Raw genomic sequence first — 21,694 nt, forward strand, 5'->3', positions numbered from 1 at the left:
TAAATGAAAATTTTGTGCTTCGTATTTTTTTTTACGATAATTGTTAACCCCTACCAAAAGTCTGTTTGACTCATGTTGATGTTGATTCATGTTCCGGATTTTTACTACAATGGTTAAAAAATTGTTCTGGGTCCATCCCATTTTTAATTCATAAATCATGAATAATAAAGTTATTTTTCCCAATCATGGTGGCGATAAAGTAATGAATGGTCTGCATTGCATCAACTCCAGATAGCGAATTTTGCTTGTTTTGCAGCTTAATATAAATGAACGATACATTCCTCCTTCTCTTGCATTCTTGGCTAATATTTACGTAACTTTCTTCGTTAATATTTCAAGTTGAAAGTCATTAACAACTAAGTCTTAAGCCTCATCGATTAGTGTGATTTGTGATTTCCTGTTCATAAACACTCAAGCGGAAAGAAGCTTTCCAAGAATGAAGTGAAGGAGATTACCAAGCATTCAATAAACGTTCAAGAATACTTCCCAGTGTCCATGCTCCTTTCTAATGAGATTAGACAAGTTGATTTCTTCGCACTTTTCTAGGGCTACTGTCTTGGGAGGAAGGGTGGGCCAAGAATACAGCCTTCTTGGGGTGGGCATTAGGAGAATATGCTTTTAGGAAGATACAGTCAATAAGGAGTTCGTGCACACAACAATGCCAAGGGTATGGTCGAATGGTGGAGAGGAGCTGATGAGGTTTTCTCGGGGCTCATAGAGATAGCCCCTTTCACAGAGGCACCTTGGCTTATTTCAGGTGCAAGACAATTTTTCCATGTGAATGACATTCTATAATGTACACTTACTTCGGAAAATCGAAGTAAAATGGAGGACTCTTTACTTGGAATAAAACCAAAGTCTTGGTGAGTATTATACAAATCATGTTTGGTATTCCACGTTTTATGTATGTAAACTAGATGTGACTACTTACCATTACTATTCGCTGATTTTAATCTGGAAAATACAATAAACATATGTTAATGCGAGTTCTAATAGAATATGGCAATAAAAGTGAGATACATTTTGTATTCATTTTGAGTTCTGCATGAAATAAACGAATCACCAATGATTATTCGTGGAAGAATGTGAGAAACTAAAACTAAAGAAAATTTTATGCAGTAAATGCTTCTTTTTTTAAAGTAAAAATTCCTACAAATCAGAAGAATTTTATAATTCTTATATTATGTTAATGTAAATATAAAACATGGGCTAACACGCAAACGCTAATAAAATTTGTTTATTGCAGAAAAGTGAGGATTATTTATCACGTTGGAGACAGTAACCGCGGTTTCAGGATGGACTGTCAAGAGTGGACAGGTAGGGAAGCGCTGATTCAAATGCTTTGCTGGCAAAAAAATTATAGATAACTGAGTTTGAACTAAGCACTTAATGCAATAAAGTGCACTCATGACTTTAGATACAGGAGGGATTTTATATGCAAAGTGGGGGGAGGTGATTTGTATGTAAGAGAGGTCGTCGAACAAGTAAGGTCGGTATGACCATTAGTAAACCTGACAGGGAATGGTCTATGTGTCTAATGGTTACTTTTGATGGACAAGTAGGATCAGGTCAACGATCAACTGAAGCATCCTAGGTCTGCTTTGTAAAAGCAACCAAACTATTGAGGATAATTTATGTTTGAAAGTTTAAGTTGTTTTTGGTTTAAGTGCTTCATCCCAGCAAATCGCTTTACCTTTATGCTTTATAAACCTAATTAAATCTACAAGTCAACTATAACCTAAACTGTATGCCTCCCGCGATTAATTCACATTAAATGGAAGAGAGCTTGATATGAGACGGCCAAACAAGTTGGCACAAGCCAAGCAGACTGCACCAAATACCTTGAGGTATGTTCTAGTTCTATAAAAGAAAAAACATCCGGACTAAAAGCCATTTCTAAATCTCCACCTCCACCTCTTTCAATTGGTTATTCCTGTGTCTGCTGACATATGACACCTCCAGCTGTCGCACTCAGTACAGGTGTCCTTCACAATCGCAATGATTACTCCTTTTTTCCAGTCATTGCGAAAGACCTTAGATCCCAAAGATTTACCAATGAGTTTAAGAAGAAACTTTGCAGAGACTGCAGGAGCTGTATTGAAAAGTTCCACTGGGGGATAGTCAAGGCGGGCGGCTTACCTCCGTTAGAGTGCGTTAGCAAAGGTAATTTCACTCCTGTTTGGAGGAGCAGTCTGCATCTGTGGGTTACGGTGGCTTGCTAAATCATCCGCAAGAGGTGAAACTCCACTGCATGCTATACAATTCAGAATCTTCCATCTTCTCAGCTGGGGGATCACTTCTGCGATCACCATCACTGTCCAAAGCATCCTATCTCTGTACATGGGCAAGCCGCTTACGATACGTCTCCTTGCTAACTTCATACCGCCGCACCGTAAAATAGTACGGATGGCGTGACATCCAAAGGAAGACGTCTCTTAGTAGATACAGGACTCCTAACATTCGTTATTGACCGATTTAGGGCCGAGACCCCAATTCCAGAATTATCCGCCGTTGCCTTGATTTGCTCGAAGGAGGTTATCTTCGAGCCGAGCTTTAATTCAAGGTATTTAGGTTGACGGTATAGGAATCTCCACGATCTTTACTCATCTCATCGATTAGGTTCTACCAGCAGCGAGCTTTGTTTTAGTTTACCGCGCTGCGAAGTCTCCTTTTAGCAGATTTGTCCTCTTCTATTATCGTGCATGCGTCCTTCCGGGTGTTTAAACATTGTACCAAATGGTGGAGGTTCTGACATTCTTTTGACAGGACGCCAATTTCCGCCACACGCCAGTACATAATAGGCAAATTCCAACTGGGTGCCCTCGAGAACATCGAAGTTTCACAGGTTGTTGTTATCAGGTTTACCAATTAATTTACAACAGTATCAGCTGCATCACTACCACCATGTGCCTTTCAGTGGCGCCCTCCCGGTATTTACTTTCGCGACGTTCCACACAGGGGTAGAGCCGGACTTGTTTACACTGACAAATAGCGTCAACCACTTCGAACGCGATATATTAGCGGCTACTTGCCGAGAAGCTTTCAAAACGCGCCAAATGTCCATAAATGTGACGCCGCCAGTGATTCCGATGGAAAAGTTACGTCAGGAATGTTTTCTTCGCAACCTGGGTGAAATTAAAACTCTGAGCCCGGTTCTCGCTAACATTTCCAGGGTTCATTTTTTTCTGAAGCCTGGGTGAGGCAAACTCCATTCAAGGGTGTATGCATTGAAGTTATCTCCTACTAGGACCCGCCCTTCTGCGCGCAAAACGGCGCCCTTCACAGTATCAAGCCTGAGTCGAAAGTTCGGCATAGCTTTAGTCGGTGTTAGATAAATGCTAAAAAAACATTATCCCTAAAAATCGAACCCAGACGAAGCAACCCCATCGACCTTGTGCAAGAACTCGAAATCAGGTGGCAGCAGTACCCGATAAGTTGGGATGTCAAGAAACTGGGTCCGTGTTCTGGTATTGTTCGCTGATTAGAATTAGATCAGCTTTTACCTTCGCACCAAACCGCGCCAGCAACTCGTGAGCGGTTGCACTTTGGTGCATGTTAATTTGTAGTTTTCGGCTCATACTCGCCGCTTCCTAGTGCATTCCATTGTCCCGAGCTCGCAGTATGTCCAATCCTCCCAGCAGAGGACACAATTTTCTTCTCCACTGCAAGTCTTTGCTTTATGACTTACCTGGCTGTTTCCACAGTGTGTCGTCGGAGGATCTCGCTGAGAACTTCTGCAAATGTCTTCCTTTCCGTCGGCGATTTACTGTTCACAGCTTCCCCAGTTCGCCTTGCAGTGGACTGTCTGCAATTCGATCGGTGCACACGGTGTTCTCATTTGGAAGCCCGGCTGTTTCTGCATTTTATCTTTCGCTGCTGTCCATGTCCGCCTGTAGAATGAAATGCGATTCAGGAGTTCTCCCAGTTTCTTTTTTTATGCCTTTGCTGACTTGTTCTGAAGCAAGGTCGACCGCGTGACGTCCACCACTGTCACACATTTTTTGATAACCGTCTCCTTTTTTGCTCCAGCGAGGACAGTCAATTACGCTCGCACCCGGTTTATTTTCGATTCGACTTGATCAGTTATAGCGACTTTCTTTGGGCTTTTCCCGAAATATCACTTTGAAAGACTTCCCCTTTATTTGAGGGTATACATGTGTCTTGTTCCGCTTTTTAGCCCTTGATGCCTCTTTCTCTAGGCATTTTGGTGAGTGATGGATTTTCGTACTCCACCCAAACGCGCTCAACTTTTACTCCTTCCCTGCTATTTCATCAATTCTGTGAATTTTATTGCTTTTTTCGGAAACTTTTACCAGCACAGCGCATCGTGTGCAAGAGCGCGGGCTGCAGTAGTCAGGAACGGGTGCACTTTCGGAGAAAAAGTCTCTAATACGATTCTCTGGAGCCTGACGGATGCTTAGATGATCCCGGAATTCAAGGAGGATTTGTGGTTACTCAAGGTGACGATCTACTAGTACTGGTGCAATCCACATTACTCAACTAGGGGTTCGAAGGGGCTGATTCCTGATACACCCTACAACTATCGCCTTGGCAGAACTAGGCTTACATCTCCCGAGAACTCTTATTCTGTCTCGACTTGTACCGGTGATACGTGGCTCGCTTTTCTCCTAGGGGCTTTCTTAAGTCTACTACCTAGGACCTGTTTTTTAACTTCTACCAACGCTGTCTTTGACGTTAGCCACTATCGTGGCTTGTTGAAGGTTGAAAATATCATTATATGTAACGTTCCGCAACAGCGGGAGCAGTACAAAGCCCTGTGGAAAGAAGCATGGAAACAATGTAGTCTTTGAGTCCATCATCAGTGTCTTAGCAAAATGGTCCTGCGTTGTCGACAAAATTTTATTGTTTCAGTAGCCAGATCATGCCGAAAAAGCTTCAAGTCCGTCAACCACCGATGGGCACATGGGGTAACAAACGCTTCCGTGAGTCGATGCGTTTCCAGATCTCTATGAGTGTATTTTCCGTAATATTGCAGGACGATTAGTTGCGAAAAGGATACTTACGAAAAGGCAGGTGCAAACGAGCGGACACTTCCCTATGGTCCTTGATGCTGGTAATGAGGTGCCATTTTCCATTTTCCAGCGAAGGGTCGGCAACCGTTCATGACAATGTCCTTATTGACACAAGGTCAAGAGCTAAGTCTCAGGTAGGATGGATCAGAAAACGGTAACAATTTGGCCACTCTATTAGATCTTGCAAGATTCAAAAATTAAACCACAATGGAGCAATTCACAGTTCGGGAGATTCATAGCGCCTAATTTGGGAATATATCATAACACCAATATTCAGGCTGGCAAACAGGTCAAATGTCATGGTTGAGTTGTTACTAGTATTCTACACGGCAGCTGTTACCGGAGAGTCGATAGCAATTGCAGTGGCCGCGGCTTTCCAACATTGACAACATTTTCTTTGCCTTATCCAGAGACAAGCTGACGGTAAAATGCGTTTAATAATACGCAATATTTCTTCGTTTTCTTTCGTCCTAATAGTTCCTATTCTCCAATTTACCCATTCCCATGTCATATTTTAAAAGGAAGTGTGCTATACTCAGTAGTCTTCCACTAATTTCTTCAGTGTATATCGACCGATAAGTTTGTTTTGCTGTTTTTAAATAAATTTTCGGGTTTATTCCTTGAATCTGATTATATACACAAATGGCGCCCAACGTGGGGCGAGCTACTGTGGAGTGTCCTTCCATGCCTATCTGTTCGATTCAGTAATTAAAAAATGATATACTCCTTTTTCTTCGTAGGGATGAAGTAACGGATGAGATGAATCTTTGATGAAATAAGGAGGTAATCGGCTATATGCTATGCCGTTCGGTCCTTACTGATTCATCCTTACTTTGCTTTTTGATTTCAAATGAAGAAGATTGAATTTTCGTGATCCTTTTTGTTATGCTTTTGGTTATCTAACTCTCTGCGACGGGGATTAACTCGATTGTTGTTTCTTCGTTAACAAGCACTGGGGGCGGAAGTTCTTCTCCACACAAGTGAAACAATTTTTGAGATTGGGATGGCATTTTGGTCATCTGAGAGTTTTGCGGGAACTTGATAAAGGAGTTGAAAATTTAGGATTATAGGAGTCCTCAAGGTATGTTTTTTTCGTCAGGATGATTGATTATTTGCAAGATCCGATTCCAGCGTGGACACGTGGGTTTTGAGAATGATACGTGAAGGATCGAAGTGCCCAATTCCCAAGCGCAAACTGGAGGAAAAAGCTCAAGGAAAGTAATCACTGGGAAAACCACTGCAACGTTGAGAGGACTCAATTGAGATTTACAAAGTAGAGGGTGCGATAGTTAAATTGAAATGGTTGGGGCAAAGCGTATTTTGTAGGCTAAGGCTCAATTTGGTCCAGAGCTTCATTAGAACAAGTAAAAGGTTAGTTTCCACAGTGCTAGCCATTTGTATTGTCAATTAAGTCATTTTCAAAACCTTCATGATAAACCCTACCTCAGTCCTCAGTGTATTTAAGACCCTGCAGTTCCTGGCAAAAAATTACAGGTGCTTGAACAATTTGACATTCTTGGTCGAAATACATTTTTCACACGTCCTCGTTCAGAGGGTTGCAAACCAGTACTGTTTTATTACTTGCAGTGAGAATATCCCGGCAGTTATCAGGAAGCGTGTTCGATTTGAAGTCATTGTGGAAGCGAAACTGGTGATCAAGGATCGGCAGAGGCGGAACATCAAGACCACCACGCAGCATTGCAGGCAACAGTTTCATTACTCGGCGAAGCACTCTTCTGCACTGCCTGGCTGAAGTTTCTGCTGCGGTTCGGGACGAATTCCGAAGAGCGTGTATAGAATTTGCGAAAATGGATTCTTTGCATAGACCAGGTATTCCCGTGCTCTATGTATCTCTAGCAACTGCGAGAATTCTATCTCTGATCAATGATGAAATTGCATCTCGGCTGTCTGCTGATATGTTGCTCTTGCAACTACAATCACTCGAGTTTTGTGGTGTAGTTGCGGCTATTAGATTGCACGGCCAGAAGATTGGCTTTCATGTTATTGGTTTGAGTGACCGAAGAGATCTACCATGAAAAATTCATGTGAAATGTAGGCGGGACTCATTACGGCAGAATATTGGTAGGTTAACTTAAATCAGCAATGGCGGTGCCAAACGGGTAAAAAGTAAAGTGTAGAGGGTTTACCGGAATTAACAGTGGGACAGCTATGACTGAAATTTTGGACACACTAAAGTAGATATGCAGAATGTAACATACGCAAGGAACCAGCGGAGCTTTTCCAGATCACTTAGCCAATCCTACCAGCACAGTGCAGCATGGTGGGCATACCGAGTGGATTACCGCTGAAGGCAGCTGCCATTATGTCGAACATGAGTTTTACGGATGTTACGGAACTTTAGGTTCGAAGAGCCGAAGAACTGGAGAGGCGCTAGTCTGAATTGGGTACAACTTTTCTGGTACAAGGGTTCACCATATAGCATATAGCATAAATCAGATCATTAGGCAGTCGGAGTAAATTCCGTCCTCAGTGCGGGCATCATCTACCTTATTCCTAAAGAGGACCTCGCATTCACAAGACCGATTACTAGCTTACCATATCTCTACAAATCATAACGTCTATTATTAATGGAGTCGGGACCAATACTGATGTTCGAGGAGCAGAAGAGCTACCGAGCAAAGAGCAACTTATTATCGACTCGGTTGTTGCAGGTAACTAGAGGTCAAAGAAATTACTTTAGTTATTCTATTGATTATGCCAAGGCTTTTGGTAGCGTCCCGCACACTTGGTTAATCGTTAATCTACGTTTGTATCCCATTGATCTGAAATTAGCAAAGTTTTTGGTGACAGTCATATCTTGTCATCTGAGGGTATCAACACTTCAGAGTTCATCCTCACACAAACTGAAAGTTTCCAACTTGCCTAGTCCTTTATATTAAAATACTTTTTACTTTTCAAAATAGAGGAAGTCGTTGGTATTCTCTGTTGATTATATTTGAAACATAGCAATTCCAATATCGCTGTATTGTTTCCGTTTATTTTAAACGTATTTATGTCGATTGCTTGGTCAATTCAATATGTTGGGCTGACGAGTGAACATAGTTTTGCAATTACTATAAACCACGAAGATACGATCAAGGTACGAGTGGCGATAGAAACACCTACATTAGACATTGCTGAAGCCATTCCCCCTAGCTAACGTCGACAAACCTTGGTACTTGGGCAATCTTTATGCATTTGAGAACGAAGGGAATTGGACATAACTGAGTGAAAACAAACGTTAATACGCAGGAAGTGATTAGCTATCATCTGAGCCCATCCTTAGAAGCTGAAGGCCTAAGAACATTTGAAAACAATAACATGGAGCCTCGCATGGATAGCCCGGTCAACTGAGAGAATATTCCTTCATAGTATCTTTCCTCGTTCACTTTATAGAACCACATGGAACATTGTGCAAACAATAAAATTATTCAGATAAAAGTATTTAAATGTTCGATAGCAGATAATCCAATTGTATCCGGAGCGCACGTTCACTTTTGGTACGTGCAAGAAATTCGAAAGAGGATCAACGATCAGCAGATTCCATGATCATGTGAGTGGGCAAACGGATGGACAGACGGACGGACGGACTGGACAGAGGGACGAACCGGTGTTTTGAATAACGTGTAGGCGTTTAATATGAGAGCTAATCTGCACTCGATTAATAATTCCGATTGGCGACCCAATGCATACAAATTTGCCATTAAGCGAGTCTTGGATTTTATTAACATGGAGGCGATCATCCGTGATAGAATAAATAGAAAAAAATATTATTTAAAGAATAAAGAATGCGAAAATATTAATTTGAATTTTCTGATCTTTCAGTTTGATAGGAATTGATTTAAATGAAGTTGACGTGAATGGGTTTCTAATGTGAATATATTAGATACGATAATGTTGCACTTTTTGTTGTATTTTTGGTTTATTGAGAATTATAGACGTAAAATTGCCTTGATATATGTGCCTTTGGTTACCGGTGAAATAAAAGATTTAAAGCGAATACGAAATAAGAGATAGAAATGGACAATTTTACCTAAAAAAAACTATGGTTTCCTTTTGTTAAAATGTTTAGGGGGTGGTTTTATACATGCATGAAAAAAGCAGAGATGAACATTTCGGTTCATAAATATCATCAAATGGGGTATAGCCAAGATCCCATCAGGACTACTTTATTGTCATATGCATATTTGAAGCAATCAAATAATAGTTTCTTATATAGCAGCTTCCCCAGAAGCAATAAAAAAATTCATAAAATACATAAATTAAATGCCTTTATGATTATGGGATGCGTAATTGATGAATCGATGCCAATGGGGAGCCAATAACTAATAGATTTTACGGTATCCTTGTTTGAGTCTTTAATGGAGGTTAAGACATCAGCAATAAATTAAAGCCCAGGCCAACAAAAATAACACATTTTGTGACTTTCCTTTAAAAAACCTCTTTATAAATTGTCCGTTCTATTATCAAATAGGATAATTCGGGACAAATAGCAGAGTCAGTCGAATTTTTTGACTATTTTAGGAACAGCACTTTGTCATTAGCTTCTACAGCGATATTGCGGTCATTCAAGGTTTTTGTAATTCTTTGAAAAGTAGGTTGAGTAACCTAATTGTCAAAAAATTACCGGGGCACTTTACAAGTTATGGGTCTTCACAATGGAACTTCTTTGGGATGAAATCGATGGGTTTTAATATTAAATCTCACCCCTGGATGGAGTAGGGAGGATATGGAGGTTAGGAGGGAGGTTGTTTTTCGGTCAACCCGTTGAAAAATTCCGGCTTTCATCTCTCCATAAAAAGTTATGGACTCCCAAAAGGGGGGGAGGGGGTGGTGGAGGGAATAAGGAGACTAGGAAAAAAGAAGTAGCAGGTCCTCTTTTTTTAGCTCGCTAAAAACGGTGGTCATACCTACTTAAGAAGGAACCCCAAAGGAGCCGCTTTCATGTTACCAACAAGCCCATTAGTAAGCCAATCTTCTCTCCCCCCGATGGCAGGGGTAAATCAAACTTTACCATGACGATGTCAAAATATCACTTTGCGAGCTTAGCTTCTTAAGGAGATGGGGTTGAGGTGATGGCGACGAGTTTTTATCGAGTTTCAAGAGAAAGGGTCTCTTCTTTCTTTTTTTTGGGAAGTATGGGATGTTGATTGCTGAAATTCATTTATCAACATATGAATGCCCAAGGATTTTTGGAATTCTGAATTCTATTCAATAGAATAGAGCATAAGATAACATAGTTGCTAGCAGCCGGGCCTAATTTTGCCATTATAGATTGTGGTTATTAGTTAGCCCAGGTATTGGTTAGGTGTAAAACAAATGTATAATTTCTCGATTTGTGATTTGAAATTAGGACACCGAAGCGTCGTTAAGGAATTGAATAGTAAACACCTAGTAAATGGACAAAAAGTCCGAAGAGGCCCACATAACTTTTATATAGTGGAACTGAAAAGGAGATTCATCAACGATTTGAAGAGGCAGCCTGAGCCTGGAGAAGAAGTATATTATTGTCAAATAATAAGTTAGCTTGAGAAGCAAGAGAAAATCTATTATATTCGCCAGCCTAAGTGCGAAGTGTGACGGATGTACCAAAACTGAGTTCATCAAGGAATCGCCCTCCCACCACTACTCTTTGTTCTTGTTGTGGACGCTGTCAGACGGGACAACCAATGTCCAGTGCCCTAAATGCTGCTTTATGTAGATAATGTTTTCCTAGCGTTCAATGCCAAACCCTATCTCGAGCAACTTGTTCAAAAATTGAATACTCTCCTCATGCAGAACGGTCCCAGATTGAACCTGAATAAAATTGAATTTTTGACAACCGATCATAATGAAAGAGGCAACAGCAAGTTTCTGGGGGCAATGGACGCACTTTCAAGAAAACATGAGAGCTAGCTTCGCGGATGTGGTTCTGTATATCATACTTAGCTGGCTTCGAGAGACTACTTTCGGTGGTTATTTTGCTGTATTTTTGAAGACGCGCAAAAATGCGAGGGTTGGCTACCTCTTCAAAAATGAGCAAAAAACTGACAGTAGAAGAGGTGGCAAGTTTTCCTGAAGTCCTGAGCGAAGTTACGGTATCTATAAGAGACATATTCTGCAGATCCACTAGCAACCCATGGGGGTTAAGAAAGTCTGCGCTTAATATAGGACTACTGATGTTCGCTACTACGAAACCCCATGAGAACGTTCATCGAAGTCCCAGACCTACGTCCACTTGCCTGTAGTCGTAAGTATATATGGTTGAAGAATTTGCCGCTGCTACTTTGAGTTGATATGGAATCAGTTTGTGATTCCGCGATACCGGGAGAACTGATACATCTGCGCCTGTGTCGATTAGGAAAAAGCGCTTACTTAAAGGATCGAAAATTGTTAAGCGGCCTGGAGCTGGGTTCTGGGTAGCCGCCGCCGGAACTTTCAATATGTTTAGTTTCTTGAAATCATAAACGAGCACGGCCTGACACATTTCTTTGTTTTGTCAGCAGAGATACGGTAGTACCAACAAATCGCTGGACTCGTTGAAGACCCCGTGCGCCCATTTCGGTTGGCGGACCGCGAACGACTTCGGGACCTATCACCCGAACGCGAAGCTTCAACTGTTGCCGCTGGTTTGGAGACGGTAGCCGCGAGGGATGCCACCGTCTACAGCAGCTCAACAATTTGGCGCGTGGTTTCCCGCGACACTTTATTCGCCACGGGGCACGCTTGAATCTCGTCGATTTTGTCAACAGTGTTTGCTAATACCTCCAATGATCCGGAGTCCGCACAGGCCAAATTGGCCTGAGTGCTTTCCGGAAGTCGCTACAACCACAACGACTTCAGGAACTCGCTACCAACCTTATCCCCGCCCAACTGCTTCATCTCACGTAGCAGTTGGCTCGGGGAGTGGTCGACTAAGGTGAGTTCCGTCAAAAAGTGATTGCCATCTCACTTATCGATAGACGCTTGATGAGGGTGCCCTTTAACTTCGAGTAGGAACCCTCTTCCATAACGTCGGCGACGAGCTTAATCGATTCCTCGGCAGCCGGGTTACGTTGTCAAAAGGGTGGCACACGTATCGACACTGCAGCCACAGGGAGTGAGTAATTGACATTCGTAAAAACGAATAATCTAGAAAAGAAAAATGAATAGTCTTCCGAACCCCATTACGAACGAAAAACACAATCACCAAAGCGGAACTCACACCTGGAGCGGAATTATTCAAGCCCCATTGCCGACAGCGGAGTGAAAACCAGGAGAACCATTTGGACTACAGAGGTACAGTCTGCCCAACTTTGTTGGTTCAACAACTCAAATTTAAATAATCAAATTTTTAAAATAATCAAATATTCTCGAAGGTTATTGAGAATCTGCCACTGCTGTCGGTGACGAAATACTGCAAGCATGCAATACCACTTCACATAGCATGCACGGCCAGATGAACTCATTGGAACTTGCCCTATGTTGACGACGCTGATACTTGCTGCTCCTGGAGTTACTGTTGTTGCGGTTGTTGTCGTTGTGATAACGTAGACCAAATATTGAAGGGGCACTGCGAGTACCTCGAAACCCTTATTACTATGCACTAAATGGGAATCCATAAGTACCTTGAATGACCTAACTTGCGGGTGCTGTTGTTTCAGCTTCTATTGTTGCTGTGCCAAACTCCGGATGACGGAGATTGTGGCTATGTACTTTTGTTTCTTGCTTCTAAACCTCCACAAAGGAGTGCCGTTGACGGTGATGAAGATGCCGCTGATGTTGGAATTGTGTTTATTGTTGACGATGCATTCGTGATGGTTTCATTAGCTGAGATCAGACAAGACCGGAGGAAAACCTGCGCAACGGAATTCGATGTTCATTGAGTCCGCTTGGGGTCACCAATTGTAGGATTCACAAATAATTTTTTACTACGTTTGCCCAGTAATTGAAATCATGTCTTATTCGTAAAACATAATTATAAAACAAGGACATTTTGATTATATATATATCTAATTAATATATAAACTACGGATGATTGAGCTTTTTTTATTTTTCTACATCACTTCTCACTGCCGTTTTGGTTCCCGATTGCTCCGCCAATCTCGTGACCCACAGGTAGGCGAGCCACTCGGGTGGGTGAGTTTCACTTCGTGGTGAATTGCATCGTTCCCGTGTAGACCCTCTACATTGCAGTGAGAAATAACTCTATGAGGTGACCTTCAAGCCCAGCGGCTTTACTCAGTTTAAGTGCATTGATGGCGGAAACGATTTCCTTTCTGCTTCGAGGAACAGTCCGTATCCCCATGTTAAGGTGACTAATCTTTTCATCCATAAGAGGAGGAACTTCATCTGTTAAGAACCATGGTAAAGTGCTCTTTCGACCTCTTAAGTTGTTTGTCATCGTGGATGAGAAATCGACCGCTGACGTCCTTCACAGAACCATCGAAAGGTTTGCGACCACATACAAGTTCTTTCATGATGCGGGAAACATTTTTGAAATCATTGCATCTGCGACATCTTCCGCTTCCCTGGCTACCGCGATAGCAAATTCCTCCTTGCCACGGCAAACAATACGCCGAACTTCTCGGACGTGGCCGTCAACCTGAGTAGCACCCGAGATAATAGCATTTTTGATGGCCGATATCGATGCTCATCGATATTCTCAGGCGGATAATTCCCTATATGTCGTTCGACCTACAAGATGGCCCTCCCACTGTCGAGCGACAGCTGTGACATACAAGCGCACGATGTTGAACTCGGGGGTAGCAGCTTCCTAAATCTGCGAGAAGTGGTGGTCGTAACACGCAAACCGAGCCCGATGTTAGCGTCTCTCTTGTTATGCACATCCAGGAGACAACTCCTAAATCTACTATTGACCGTGAAGTTGTCGACGTTGTGTGTTCGGCGGCGGTCAATTGAAACCAAACTGACTTTATGACAGGCTTTGTGCTGGAATAATATGCCACCTTGGTGGAAGTCGCAAAAATCAAAGAAGCTCCCACCATTACCGTTGCGGTCACGAAAATCGCGTTACCCCATCACATATCCGAGCAAGGTGTTGTCAGATCTCACCTTGGCATTCAGATCACCCATCATGATTATAATATCACCTTTAGGAACTTGCCTCTGAACTGCGTTTAATTGCTAGTAAAAAGTATCCTTTTCCACTATATCGGAAGTCTCCGTTGGTGCGTAGCATGTACAATTGTGATGCTCCTTAACCTGGCCCGGAATTTTGTAGTTAGGTTTGTCAGAAACTGGCCTCCCGGTTAAGAGAGCGCGCCTTGCGGTAGTCCTCAGAAGCAATCCGACGCCGAATCCGGACCTGCTACCACTTGGCTTCCAAAGTACAAAAGCACATTTTGAGGACTGTCGTTATCGTTGTCGAGGAGCGTGCACAGATTCCACAAATCAGTCATGCTCCAAAGGTGTTTAGCCGTAAGGTCAGTCCATATCTGAGATGAAGTGGTTAGCAAGGACGATTGGTTATTCGGGAGGGTATATGTTTTGTGGAAGGATGCTAGGGCAAGTCGTGGGGAAATTTGCCTGAGTTCCTTGTATGTGTTGAGATTAGCTGAAATGGGAGTTTGTTCGCCTCATAGAAAGGTAATTATGAATGAGCTCCGCTTCCAGCTTATCCAGATAATAAATGACGGAAATAAATGGCATAACTCTCCAGGGACAAATAGCTTCCACATCTATTTATATTCATAATCCATTTTTAGAAGATTCTCATGCACACTTTTATCCAACATCTCTGCTTCCATCTTGGCTGTGCCGGATGCACCTTGTTCTATATAGTCCGAAATAACCATTTTTAAATAATTAAAATACGAATCGAAATGCATAAATAAATAAAATGCATTTTTACGAGCACTTTGTATCGTTTACGTAAATATATTTGACAGAAATACGTTTGTCCGTTGTGTTGTGTTTATCGACTTCCTTTTCTTCTTCCATATCCAATTTTGGATAATTTCATTGCATTTCGGGTTGGCTATCCATTGAACGATCAACGGCCTTCCTCCTATCGACAGTAAATTCATTTAATTCATTATCGCACGCAAAAACTAAATGCAAAATGTTGCAAAATTGCATATAAATTAGTTGAAAATGGACAATTGCACGTGCAGTTATGGAGAAAACCTTTTAATTTGCTGTAATACTTGGACAAGTTAAGGAATCTACTCACTACTATGTAAGAGGTTGGGCTGATGCCGTTCTCTAGCTTTAGAACAGGATCTTTTGCATAAACGAGGGCCCCATACTGTGTCCGTAATGTGACTCTAAATAAAATCGGACAAATTATGAACAAATATCAGAGGGAATTCAAGTGAGCGAAAAAAATGTTAAGAGCGAACATTCCTATTTAAAAATTATACTAAAAGCCTAATAAATAGTGGAAGACGTCAAAAGAGATAAGACTTTCCGAGATACTCGACGCAACCGAATGCAAGATCAATTAAAATTCGACTGCGTTTAATTAAAGATTGTCGTAATAAAGTTATCTTGACGATAAACTTGAATGGTTGATCTCACCCCAAATCAAGAACTCATTCCGATGTGTGAATCTGAATGCATTGTGCGGAGCTTCTTGAGGAGTGCAATTCAGGCAGGCAAGTCACATTCTCAAAACAGATAAGATACGGCAATTTCATTAAAACGATTACTGCACCCCAAAGCAATATTATTGGACGATCAACGGCGGAATTAAGATCGATATCGATATAAGATGGCATTGTTAACGGCTTTTTGTATGAGCAGCATTCACCTCCGTATCGCATGGTCGTATGTAGATACAAGACACTATGATCTAGTGATCTAGAAGATACAATCAACTGTATCTTACCGATAGCTGGTAATACGTGCCTACACTGAACTCTTTGGATCGTGCGATCTTAGATCGTGACGATACACACTGGGATTTTGAAAATCTTTTCATGAATCCTTACTTTTCTGCAACTTCTATAGGACTATCGACATTGTCCTAATATCTTTTCTGCTTTGTAGATGTTTACAAGAAATCCGAATATTGGTAGCTCTGGATTTGGGCATACTTTTCAGGAATTACAGGTAAATTAGAGGATCGTGTTAGGAATTGTGCAGCAGAAAATTGTAACAGTCCATGTTACTGTCTTTGGACAAATAATATCATCTCGTAGTGCATCTGAGACGACTCGAGAAGCGTTAGAGTCTTCACATTTTCACTATTCGTGTATCTTTTACATGAGAAAAATTTGCATTTTACAAAACGATCAGCACAATCCGTATGCAACCAAATTGTCTCGATAGACTCAGCAAATTTTCAATTGGATAAAAGGTTAATTGTAGCAACCATACTGGGAACCTCCTCTCCCGGCTCACTGTACGGGGGACCAGAAATCTGGTTCATTTTTTCCACGATCCAACACATATACCGAGTAGGACTTTTTTGCAGATACTATACGTTACCCTGACGAAGACAAGATCACTTTATTGCATAGAGAATCGATTTGCTCGTCGAAAGTGTTAAAGGTTAGTGTGGAGAATTTACGAGGATTGTAAATTATAATGTACACGATCGAATAATGCTTCTAAGGTTGATTCTGGACCAGTGTGCTGGCTATAAAGTTATCGCGATCTTGCCAATCGATTGATTGTGAAACACGCATCTTCCGTGTTTTTGTATGGTATCTTGCACCAGGCAGTGAACCGATAGAGAGATCGTTAAATGAACCGAGATCATAGCATATTCAGATAAAATCGACACAGTTTTTCCTTATTGGGAGGAATGTATTGAATGTAAGGTAGGATACTGTTATTAGAGTTGAATGTGCGTTTAATTTAAATGACTATTGTGCTTGGGTTGTTGATTTCTGGTGCACGCCGCAACCTGGTATCTGTTACGAAAATCTGAAACGAGTATTATGTAAGTTGCCGCATACTTGCCTGTGAAGGTCACAAGGATAACTGATTTACATTCTATTAGATAAGTTTAAATATGACCCCCATGGAGACTGAGAATAGGCAGGGGTCGTTATTGTGGGATTTGTGGAGAACTCTTAGATTAACTTGAACTGACTAGTTCGACTAATATCACTTGAAAAAATAACAAATACATTTGAGGTGTATATCCTATAGAGGGAATGTTGCGGTGTAGGGCTTCGGAAACCCAGTGCCGAAGGTTTTTGACTAAATTTGGTGAAAAAATTTACACCCCCATATATGGGAACCCCCTTAAATTAGAGGTAAAAGGATGTGACTCACGGTATGTGTTCACAGTTCCCTTCAACACCAAATTTGGTGTCAATCATTAGAACTGTCTCTGAGAAAAATGCGCGTGACAGACAGACAAACAGACAGAGAGACAGCCAAACAAGCCACTAGGCGATCAATCGTCGTATAGGCCAATATGCTTCTTAAGTACCATTGGCAAACTTTTCGAGCGAGTCATCTATAGTAGATTACTTCCAATAGAGGAAAAGGAAGACGGTCTATCATAGATACAGTTTGGATTCCGGAAAGCAAAATCAACCATCGATGCGGTCGACTTCGAGGGAAATCTGACGACTACGGCTATTGAAGGGTAATAAATATTAGGCAATGGTAACCTTCGACGTAAAAAACGTCTTTAACAACGAGTTGGAAAAAAATCATTGAAGCACTTGCCAGGCTTGGTACCGCGACGTACCTTATACGTATTGTTTTCGAGTTTCCAATAGAAAGGCGACTTTATTGGGACACAGATGAGGGTCCTAAAGAATATCGAACAACCTGTGGTGTACTATAAGGGTCGGTCCTCGGTCCTTTATTTTGGAATATGTATAATGCAGTGCTAACGTTGCATCTCCCTGGCGGTGTCATTTCCACCAAACTTCGTAGGCTCATGCTCTATATTATCGCCTGCATTGCTCATGATTCTAGGATGAAATTAAGTCTTACAGTCAATTTAAACAGATCTCGGCATATAGGGTATATCGGAGCCTAGGCACCATATAGTAACAGCCTCTTGATTTTTTTTTTAATTTTTCGGTTGGGTAGTTTCTGAGAATGGGTTCGTTAAAGAAATGATCAATTTCAATCTCCCGTACTCCGCGCCTCTCCAAGAACTGTTAAAACTAAGATCGGCTTCGGAAAGTACTAACCGAGACCTTTCATTTGATACCCCACATGACTACATTTGATGGAAAAAATAAATGTACACCCTCTTTTTGCATGTAGGGGGGGGGGGGGGGTTCCCCCTTAAATTCGACGCAGAATTATGTAATGGACTGTATGCGAGACCGTTCACAGTTTCCACCTTTCCACCAAATTTGGTGTGAATTGTTATAGCCGTCTCCGAGAAAAATGTGTGTGACAGACAGACAGATAGACCTACAGACAGACAGGTAGCACCAAAAATACTGTGCCATCATCACCCTCGATGTGAGAAATGCTTTCAACTCAGCGGAATGGCAACATTTAATAAGATCCTTAAACCAGCTGAATGTTCCCTCGTATATGCAGCTAATCATCAGGAATTATTTCGCGGACACCGACACCGATGACACCGACGTAAGCCTATTTGATTACCGGCGGAATGCCTCAAAGATCACTGCTGCGCCGAACATGATGTACGACCATGTGTTGTGCATCAAACTTTCGCGGCAAGCTACCCTTATTGGCTATGCCGGTGATATCGCAATTGCTGTGGACAAACACCTGGAGGAGGTTATCTGAGCCTTCGGTTAGGCTGATCAAGGATTGGTTGAAGAACTGAGGTTCTACTGGTCAGCAGCCGTAAACTGAAAGAAACTCTACGGTTTTGTGTGGGGCAGCATGTGATATAATCCAAGCCTTATATCAAACTTCACGGCGTTATGCTGGATCATCTATTGACCTTCAAGGAACACTTGAGCTACGCGGGCAAGAAAGCCACGAAAGTTGTAGCTGCGTTAACTGGATGATGCCCAATATTGGAGGACCCAAACCACCGAGAAGCCTGTTGCTGGCCGAAGTGTGTTCATCCATTTTACTTTATGTAGCACCCGTTCGGACAAGAGCCCTTAATATTCAGGCGTGGGAATAGTGCCCATCGATATTTTGGCTTAGGAGGTCCTAAGATCGACGATGAGAAGAAAGAGCGCACACAATCAGAGAGTGACGTTGACATACTTCTCATGGACGTACAGGTTGATTCGAAAGATCCAGCGTGGGATTACGTGCAGCCATGGAGATGTCCACTATCCCTTGACCCAATTTCTAACTGGACATAGTGAATACGGCAGGTGTTTACATCGTTATGGACTCTCTTCTGTCCTGAGTGTATAAACGAATACGAGGACCGGGGCACATATTCCTAGTATATCCGAGATTTGCAAATAGGAGGGAACAACTCTCTTATGCTCGAATCCGCCCATGTGGAATGCAGTTAGTGGCACCATAAGCTGTATTCAGGAGGAGTTTCGAAGGTTAAAGCGCTTACGAAAAAACGACAGGGAGGGAACAATTCTCACTGTATGAGTCAGCCGATAGGACTTTCACCCGCCCCACGATGGAATGACTCTAGATAGTTCCGTGCATATCGGGTGAGGAGATATTTGATTATAGTGGGACAAAGTCCCACCGCTGTGGCATTCGATGCTTTCCACATGTATACAAAAAAACATAAACAAAACAGACGGGCAGAGAGATAGTACACCGATTTTAATGAGGTTTTGTTTTACATAAAACCTTAAAAAGGGGACAACTCCCAAAAAAATGGAGCAAGTAAGGAGGACTGCTCAAGCTGCTGGTGAATCTCATCTAGCCGCAATTTCGGGGAGAGGGTGTAAACCCTCTAAATGGGATGTAGAAGCCTTGAGAAAGGTTTCTAGTCGGAAGAAAAGAGATAGGGGGAGGATAGGACCGGAGGTTACCATCAGCTTCAAGCGTGGCGAAGGGTCATATGCTGACATTCTCAAGAGAGTGAAGACAGGCCCCGAACATACCAATTTGGGGGATAATGTTAGCCGCAAGAAGTCCAAGGATATAACGGCGGATAAATTCTTAAGTCAAATTGAAAAGTCCTTGTGAATTTGAAAGTGTTTTGAGTCAATCTTTTTTTCAGTTGATTTTTGCCGACTCATTGTGAAAATGACTTCCTGTCTGCGGCTTTGGGATTCTGGGAACGCCTTGTAGATGCAGAAAGCACGCAGATTTTTCATTGTAAAAAATCCTCTCAAAATATGGTCGTCTACTGTCTGAGAAGATCAGGTAGCTGCAGCCGAAATGCATTGCCACCTCCTTATAACTTTATATAATATATAGCCGAGACCATTACCCCTATTGAATATGATAATGTGGTACTTTAAGGGGCGGTATTCCGCTGAAAGCCGTGGTAGGGTTTTTATTTCAGCGTAAAATGCCATTTAAGAGGGTTCGTGGTCTTTTGGCGCAAATCGTGCGTGAATTCTTGCAGTTTCATCATTTAAAGCAGACTTAACAGCCAGAAGTTGACTCTGGTTCCACCATTATGGAATTAGATCCTTGGTGAGCTGTTAATCGGCCTCCGCATTACTAACGATTTTTTCAGTCGACTGGGTCTATCTTCACATCGATTTGCTGGATATGATATTGTCATTCAGTGGTGATAAAATTGTTTGGCTGATCGGAAATCGATTAGAATGGGTCTACTGTTTCAGCTCGTGTCATGTTCTACATCAGTTTCAATATTTTTGCACCACAAGGGTCTCCAGGCCTTCATTTGATGGTGAAAACAATAAGGGCTATTTCTAGGTGGATTATTTTTGTTTCTGTGGTGATAAGTTCCAGCTATCTACGCCTTCGAAAGAAGAGGTGAATCCAAAGCAATGAAAATTTAAACCTCCCCCAAAAGAGCTTGAAACCTTCTCTAAAAGGCTTGAAATCCAAAGAGTTCGAATTAGCCGACGATTTCATGCAGGGCAGGGGCTTCTCTTCAGGCGGTGTCTCATATCTGGCTTCGATATAGCGTGATGAGAACTCCAAAGACTCAGCAACTTCTTCGGTTACTAACTGGATGAATTTTCGGGTAGGGTAAGTAAGTACGGTGATATCACGTGAGCGATGAAATGTGTGGTTTCTCTGACTTTAAAAAAGGAGGTTCTCCAAAGAGGGCTGAAAATTAATTTCGGTTCGAATCAAGCAGCAAACAGTAACTTGACAATTTTGAAGCTCACAACTCAACTTATGAATCGATTCAAGTGAGACTATGGTTACAAATTCTTAGCCTCTTCACTAAAATCTAGAATGTTGAGGGAATTTATAGTCGATCAAACACAAGAAGTTTCACTTAATGCTCAAGGACTCATCAGTGGGCATGTCGGAGAAGGTTGCTAAATGGGGAGGTAACATACAATGTACGTTCAAAAAAGAGTGTACTGGGGCTATAATGGCCGTATGGAATTGGTTTTCGACATGTTCGCAACACTGCCATGTAGTCTGGCTCCTCCCCTTAGGTTAGTGTGTTAAGAAGTCTTGATCCTGGACTCATCTATTCGTGCTGCCATAAGCTACCACGTTTTCAGACCATAAAGGCATAATTATGATTGAATATCTAGCTTAGAAGGAGACCATCGAAACGGTAAGATACTGTAGGACCCTAAAAATTGGAATTTTCCATTCACAATAAAAGGTCATGTTGCCAAATAAAATCTGCTTGTAGCATAACAATTGCAGATATCATACGGAAAAAGCCAAGAAGGAATTACTAGAATCGATAG

The 21,694-nt window shown here is 41.9% G+C and overlaps 1 protein-coding gene across 3 annotated transcripts in view; it reads right to left on the minus strand.

Annotated features, from left to right (window-relative positions):
• The window catches only part of LOC119649847, a 467,192-nt gene that overhangs the window by 26,092 nt on the left and 419,406 nt on the right, over positions 1 to 21,694 (minus strand). For all 3 annotated transcript variants that reach the window (XM_038052203.1, XM_038052201.1, XM_038052204.1), the window contains one exon: positions 932 to 954. In XM_038052203.1, the coding sequence (XP_037908131.1) occupies positions 932 to 954 (23 nt within the window). The remainder of the gene's footprint in view (positions 1 to 931; positions 955 to 21,694) is intronic.

The sequence above is a fragment of the Hermetia illucens genome, chromosome 2, assembly GCF_905115235.1.
Source record: "Hermetia illucens chromosome 2, iHerIll2.2.curated.20191125, whole genome shotgun sequence".
NCBI lineage: Eukaryota > Metazoa > Arthropoda > Insecta > Diptera > Stratiomyidae > Hermetia > Hermetia illucens.